Source organism: Cornus florida, unplaced genomic scaffold, assembly GCF_030987335.1.
Source record: "Cornus florida cultivar Cherokee Brave unplaced genomic scaffold, ASM3098733v1 CherokeeBrave_3.0.0_Hap2_Chr11, whole genome shotgun sequence".
In the NCBI taxonomy this organism is placed as follows: domain Eukaryota; kingdom Viridiplantae; phylum Streptophyta; class Magnoliopsida; order Cornales; family Cornaceae; genus Cornus; species Cornus florida.
In genome coordinates this window covers 134,075,122-134,082,914 of record NW_026775581.1, presented here as the reverse complement: position 1 = coordinate 134,082,914, position 7,793 = coordinate 134,075,122, and the positions used below count along the sequence as shown (strand labels likewise).

At 37.3% G+C, this 7,793-nt stretch overlaps 2 protein-coding genes across 4 annotated transcripts; both read left to right on the top strand.

The window, feature by feature from the left end:
* Window positions 1-562: 562 nt before the first annotated feature.
* On the top strand, window positions 563-7,556 carry LOC132283690 (receptor-like protein kinase FERONIA). Of its 3 annotated transcripts, none has more exons than XM_059785688.1 (4): window positions 563-3,263; window positions 3,864-3,976; window positions 6,426-6,717; window positions 7,147-7,556. In XM_059785688.1, exon 1 carries the CDS (start codon window positions 586-588, stop codon window positions 2,332-2,334), a length of 1,749 nt encoding a protein of 582 aa, XP_059641671.1. In that variant the 5' UTR covers window positions 563-585; the 3' UTR covers window positions 2,335-3,263; window positions 3,864-3,976; window positions 6,426-6,717; window positions 7,147-7,556. The 3 variants fall into 3 exon arrangements, with proteins under 3 accessions (XP_059641671.1, XP_059641672.1, XP_059641670.1); XM_059785689.1 differs by having other exon boundaries at window positions 6,418-6,717; XM_059785687.1 differs by having other exon boundaries at window positions 3,864-6,717.
* LOC132282188 (receptor-like protein kinase FERONIA) lies at window positions 2,371-3,207 on the top strand. Its single transcript, XM_059783805.1, has one exon. The coding sequence runs from the start codon at window positions 2,371-2,373 to the stop codon at window positions 3,205-3,207; it is 837 nt and encodes a 278-aa protein (XP_059639788.1).
* Window positions 7,557-7,793: the final 237 nt, after the last annotated feature.

Genomic DNA, 7,793 nt, shown 5'->3' with positions numbered 1-7,793 from the left:
AGATATTTTGCTAAAGAATTCTGTGTGAACGTGGAAGAAATTCAAGTATTCAATATCACGTTCTTTCCATCTCAAAGTAGTACTTTTAGTAATGCATATGCTTTTATCAATGGAATTGAGATCGTCTCCATGCCCACCGGTCTTTATTACACTCCCGACTGTGATTTGGGCCCTCCTGTTGTTGGTAACAAGGTTTTTAGATACTATATTGACAACGGCACTGCACTAGAGATGGTTCACCGCTTAAATGTTGGAGGAAGATCCATTTTGTCAGTACAAGATTTGGGCAACATGTTCCGTGTGTGGTCTGAGGACAAGAAGTACTAGTTACAGTCGGCAGTTCTACCAGTTAACACAACTACTGTAATTAAGTACACAAGTACACCAACATACCTTACACCATTGGAAGTATATCAAGGCCCATGGTCTATAGGTTCAAACAGCCAAACAAACCAATGGTACAACTTTACATGGAAATTACCACTGGATTTGGGTTTCAGATATTTGGTTAGGCTCCATATCTGTGAGCTTGAACCCACCATCACTCTGAGCAGCCAGAAACGGTTTGCTGTTTTGATAAACAATATGATTGTTGAGACTGATGCAGATGTGATCAAATGGAGCGGTGGAAATGGGATTGCAATATACAATGACTATGTGGCCATGATGGAAGGAGACTGGATGGAGTGCAGGGGTGATTTAATCATAACTTTGCAACTCAAATATGAGTCCGGCATTAAGAAGATCGATACAATCCTAAAAGGTATAGAGATATTTAAGTTGAGCAACCCTGACAACAATCTTGCTGGTGTGAATTGTGCTTTCACAACACATGCTCCGTTTTCAAGGACACCAAGACTCCGAAAATTACTTGTAGCCTTTGGCAATATAAATACAATTGCAACAGGTATAATTCTTGTCCTCACTCTATTGAATTTCATTGTTTACCATTTAAATTGTTCGGAATCAACATTGGATGAGGAGGAGTTGCACAGACATCAAACCGGGCAGCATTTGAATAATACTTTCCGTCGCTTCTCACTTGTTGAAATTTGGTTGGCCACCAACTACTTTGATGATGAACTTGTCATTGGTAAAGGTGGATTTGGTAATGTGTACAAAGGGCTCATTGACAGGACCACGTGTGTTGCCATAAAACGGAAAAATTCGAAATCCAATCAAGGGGTTCGCGAGTTTCGTGCTGAGATCGATGCCCTTTCCAAGTTTCGGCACAATCATGTCGTCTCTTTGATTGGCTACTGTGATGATTGTTATGAGCTGATCCTTGTTTACGAGTATATTGCCCGTGGGACCCTTGTTGAACATCTCCACAAAACTAGTAGAAATGGCATGGGTAGTAATTCTCCTCTTTCCTGGGAACGACGACTCAACATTTGCATTGGTGCCGCACGTGGGTTGGACTTCTTGCATACGAGTAGCGGTGCCCACCATGGAATCATACATGGTGACGTGAAGAGTGCAAACATTTTGTTGGATGAAAATTGGGTAGCTAAGGTTTCTGATTTTGGATTGTCCAGAATGGACACTTCAGACATATCCCGCACCCACATTAGCACTTTGATTAAAGGTACAATTGGGTATCTGGATCCGGTGTATATGATGACTGGAAGACTGAGTAAGAGATCAGACGTATATGGTTTTGGTGTGGTATTGTTGGAAGTGTTGTGTGGGAAGAAGGCTACCGATACTCTTGAGGAGGAGCAGTATAGTCTAGCTACATGGGGCAGACAATGCATTCGAGAAGGAACAATTGATCAGCTGGTTGATCCCAGTGTGAAGGAGCAAATCACACCTCATTGTTTAAGAGGGTTTGCGGAAATTGCCAACAAATGCTTGCATGATCAACCAAATGAACGTCCTACGATGGCTGAAGTAGTGGCGAGACTCGAATTAATTATATTAGAGTTGCAAGGGAGGACTGACTCTTATACAGAGCAAGTGGTTATCGATGTTGGTGGGACTTCCAATGAGGGTGTTGAATTGAGTATTACATCAGAGAATTCTCCTTCTGTGTCTTCTTGCGATTACAATATATGTCCTGTGGAAGTACTAACTGAAAGCAGCTTGGAGAGTATCACATTGGAGTATTCTCCTTCCGCGTCTTGCCATTACAGCGTACCTCCTGTGGAAGTAATAAATGAAAGCAGCTTGGAGAGTATTTCACCTGGAACAACTAAGAATATGGAAGTTGGGAAAAAGAAAGATTATGGTTTTAATCACAGATGGTGGATGGGGTGGCAGTTGAATTCAAAGACAAAAGCTTATCCAATGCCAGAGGTACATTGTCATCGCTTTTCCCTGGCAGAGATTTGAGCCTCCACGAACCGTTTTAATATTGGTCGCCTCCTAATGATACGAAGTTATCGTAGTAATGTTTATGTGGGTTATATAGAAAAAACGAAGGTTGCTATCAAACGGTTCTCTAGAGATTATTCTTATGATTGGTTTTGCTCAGAGTTGGAGGTGCTGTCCCAGGTTCGATGCATGAACGTGGTGTCCCTGGTTGGGTACTGCTATGATGGGCATGAGATGATCTTGGTGCACGAATACATGTCCAACGGTAGCCTATCCGATCGTCTCCACAGTTGTAATATTGATAATCAATGTCTCTCATGGAAGCAGAGGCTCCAAATCTGCATTGGTGTCGCCCAAGGACTGAACCACCTTCATACAGGTGTGGAGGGGAAGACAATTATTCATGGTGACGTGAAGCCGCACAACATTCTCTTTGGTAAAAACTGGGTTGCAAAGATTTCAGATATCAATTTATCCTTGTCGCGGTACCACGAGGTCATCACCACAACAGTTTTGGAGGGATCACTTGGCTATCTTGATCCAGAGCATTTTCTTACTTCTCGATTCACAATAAAATCTGATGTTTACTCTTTCGGCGTGGTGTTGCTTGAAGTGTTGTGTGGGAGGGAGGCTTTTTTATTCGATGAACAGGAAAAGCATAGGTTTCTAAGCAAGTGGGCCATAGAGTGTATAGAAGCAGGGTCAGTTGAAGAGATCATTGATCCATATCTGATGGGGAAGATTTTGCCTCTTTCTTTGAGCGTGTTTGTGGAAATTGCTAGCAACTGCTTGCTTCTCAGAAGTACTGAACGCCCTTCGATGATTGATGTTGTGCGCAAACTCCAGCTGGCCCTGCAACTGCAGGAAACTGCTGATGCTCCATTGGAGTGAGGTGATCAAAATGGTCGAGCCTCCCAATTACAAGAAAAGAAGAGAATCTTTTTGAGGTTAGTGATAGTTTTCAACTGTAATAGTACAAATGACAATTTCTTTCTTTATAAATTCAACATAAAATGGATAATGCAACTTCTATATACATACATGTGTGTGTGTGCGTGTATATATATATATTTTGCTTCTATGCAAATGTCACGTAGGTTGTTGAACCAATTCCGACTTCATGTACCCCATATCCAAATCCTAATCTCATTGGAGATCCCGTATAATTTTATATAAGATCCCACTAAAAACTATATATAGTTCACCACGCGTTTGATATAATAATCACTCTACCAACTTGGATTTCCAACGTATTCATCATCCTACTTCTTCCTAGTTCTTTTTAGCACCTTGTAAATATTTTACTTTTATTTGATTTGTCATTACACAAATACTACTATTTTGGTTTAAACCTTGTATTAAAAATATCATAAATTTTCTTTAAACTAATCTTCACACCGACAATTGGTGTACACACCAAAATTTTTATGGATTCTCTTGAATAGATATCTATATATATATTCCTCAACTACATGTTACATTTAGCCATTTACATAAACTTTAAACCATTATTCTACTTAATATATTTTCACTCATCTTCACTGCAGGGGCGAGTAGAAGGAACCAACTATAGTTCACACGAGTCATTCTCATTAGAGTGGCATCCTGACTCCATTTATCATTCTTCATCATCTTTGCAAGACAGAGCTCCCTCGCCCAGGTGAATGACTTGTATTCTTGTAAAACTTAATATAGATTGGATTCCATCTTTTAAGATATATATACATATATAGAGAGAGTATGCGTGTGTGTTAAAGCTAAATATGCAATCAGCGAAAGTTTGGACTGGTTGTATACTACTAATGGATCAGAGCTTTGAAGAACCTTGATGTTAATTTCTTCAAGAAAAGCACGTGCCATTGTTCTGTCTCTTACCCGGGAAATGATTTTTCATTGGAATAGATGTTGTATATTGTGATTTGATGATAATCCTATAAATTTCATTTGCAGGCTACAATGTTTCTGATTTTAATGCATATTAAAATGTCCAGACGTTTTTTGGCACATGCGAAAATCAACAATGCAAATTCAAAACAATTAGTAAAAAAATGGAAAACAGAAGTGAAAAAAAAAAATACGCAACAAAATTGCTACTGAAACAATGCAACACTATTCTTGTTCTTTTTCCTTCCTTTGTTAACTTTTACTGAAAATTTTAATTAATGGATCAAACATTAGTCATTTATTTGAAGCAAATTTTCCCATGAACTTAAGTTCCTAAATGCTCTGTTCCAAATGTGCAAAACTAGAAACTTCTGGTCAATTAAGCTCAATCAAGATGACTATTGCATTGATTTTCTAATTTTACATTCTAATAATTAAACAACACTATATATATATATATATATATATATATATATATATATATAGGATTACTATTAAGATTGTTAAAAAATCAACTTGATGCCGAATGTTAAGGCAACATTATACTATATAGGATACTTGACAATAGTATGAGAAATAGTATGCATTCTAAAAGGCTCAGTATGAGAAATAATATCCATCATAAAAGGCTTGAGATTAAAATTTTATTATACCACATAATGCTCCTTCTAACCTTTTAAAATGACAATCAAATTACAATATGCTCACATTTGGACCCTAGTTGACAAGCATTCTAAGTCTATGTTGGCAAAGTAGAATAGAGCATACCTCACCAGTGATCAAAGCTTCTGAGATGTTCCACTTCCTCATATCTGTTCTTAGAACTGGAGAAAGATTTTCAACCTTAGAACTTCTGCTAGGGCTTTATTTGGAAGGAGAGAAGCGGCAGGGCTTTGGGTGGTGCTTTCCTCTGTGATGAGGAATTGCTAAAGACGCTCTGTTCCCATGAACATAAGTTCCTAAATTCTCTGTTCCGAATGTGCAAAAACTTGAAATTTTTGGTCAATTAAGCTCGATCAAGATGACTATTGCATTGATTTTCTAATTTTACATTCTAATAATTAAACAACTATATCTATATAGGATTACTATTAAGATTTTTTAAATATCTGATTGATGTCAAATGTGAGGGTAACAATTGGTAGTTTCATTGTTGTGTTGGAAACATTTTCATTTTTGTTTATGATTCAATTGGTTGAGGATGATGCTACCAGACCATAGGAGTCTCCTGAGGTTCTGCTCCATCCCTTGAATCACTTAGCCCAGAAAGTTTGCACACTCAGGAGAATGACCTTAGTGTGCTGAAGTCTGCCTGAAAATGGAAACATTCTAGAACTCTAACTGGTTATTATAACAGAAATTTTATCAAGATAACACCTGCAATTGATCAAGAGTTGTGAGTTTTGTGGAGATTAAAGAAACACCAAGATATATAAGTGGTAGATGACCCTCCTGGAAACCAAGGAGATGAAGAATGGAGGCTTTAGAGGACTGTGGGACAGCTGAAAGGAATACAGAGCTTTTGGACAGGTTAGGAACTAGATCAGAAAAAGCTGAAAAGGAATTCAAAGCATCATTAAGGACATTGACAAATTTAAAATTACCATAAGAAAATAGCTTGAGGTCATCCGCAAAAGATGAGCGAGTGATTTGAAGAGGCTTGCATCTCCAATGGCACCTAAAATGGGGGCTTGAGGCAACCATCTTCTGAACAATTGAAGAATGGTCATCCATGACTATAACAAAAAAACTGATTTCATTTGTTTATGAATTCACATGGACTTTTTCTGTTTCCATAAGTAGCGGTCAGAGGAATGCTACACAAATAATTTACAATAACTTATCGATGAAACAAGAGCAGAATTTATTTGCGTGTAAGATGGGATTCTAGTAGGATTTACCTTTGATTTAATTGGATTCTCTTATGTACAGGAGAGAGTCTAAGTGCTGTTTAAAGATTTGTGATAGGTTACATTATCAAGTCAAATGAAATTTAGTGACATGAGAGGTCATGAAAACCATGAGCACAAAGAGTTTGTAAAGTGGACCATATTTACACAGCAGGGCCGGTCATGAAAATATATTCATTCATCACCGCAATAATTGTGTATACATATGGCTATCTCTATCCAAAGTATATTGCAAACTGGTTGATTTATGAAAAAAATCTGATGTTTACTCTTTCGGCGTGGTGTTGCTTGAATTGTTGTGTTGGAGGCGAGCAGTATCATTCGATAGACCTGAAAAGCCGAGGCTTCTTAGCAGGTGGGCCATAGAGTGCATGTAAGCAGGGTCAGTTGGAGAGATCATTGAGGCTTCTTTCTTTGAGAGTGTTTGTGGAATTTGCTAGCAAATGTTTGCTTCTCAGAGGGCCTGAATGCCCTTCAATGAGTGATGTTGTGCGCATACTCGAGCTCGCTCTGCAATTGCAGGAAACTGCTGATGCCCCATTGGAGAATGAGGTGATCAAAATGGTCGAGCCTCCCAATTACAAGAAAAGAAGAGACTCCTTTTAAGGTTAGTGAAAGTTATCAACTGTAATAGTTCAAATGTCAATTACTCTCTTTCTTTATAATTTTCAACCTAAACAATGTATGCATGTTACTTTATTAGATTTGTGATTAAACTAATACTAAAGACTGTTCATCATCTACTCCTTTCGAGTTCTTATGAGCACTTTGTACATATTTTTACTTGTATTTGATTTGTCATTACACTAATACTAAACGCGATTAATTCTACAATATTGGTTTTTACCTTACAATAAAGTATCAAAAATTTTCCTTAAACCAATGCTCACAGTTTATGACAATAGGTACACACGCCAAATTTTTTATGGATTTTCTTAAATATGTATCTCCTCAATTACAAGTTACATTTAGCAAATTACATCAATTTTTACCTATAATACTAATTATTTTTCACTCATATTCTCCACAACCGCAGGGACTATTAGAAGTAACCAACTATAGTTCACGAGTTATTCTTGTCAGATGGGCATCCTGACTCCATTTATCGATCTTCAACATCTTTGCAGGACATAGAGCTCTCTGGCCCAGGTGAATAACTTATGTTCTTGTAAAACTTAATATAGGTTGGCTTCCATCTTTTAAGATATATATTTGTATGTATATATATATATATAGACGGAGAGTGTATATGTGTGTGTTTTAAAGCTAAATATGCTATCAGCGAAACTTTGATGTTATCAGTTGTACACTATTAGTGTATCAGAGCTTTGAAGAACTTTGATGTTAATTTCTTCAAGAAAAGCACGTGGTGGTGTTCTGTCTTTTACACAGGAAATGATTGTGAATAGATGGTGCTTATTGTGAATAGATGGTGCTTATTGTGAATTGATGTTAATCCTATAAATGTCATTTGGAAGCTATGATGTCTTTGATTTTAAAGCATATGAAAATGTCTAGACATTTTTGACATGCATATTGGTAACGATTAGTGGAAAACGCAAAACAGAAGTGAAAAGTTAAAACTTTTTTTTAACTTAGAAACAATGTGATCCAACATTGGTCGTTTATTGTGTAGTTCTTCCGATGAACTTAGGTTCCTAAATGCTCTGCTCTGAATGTGCA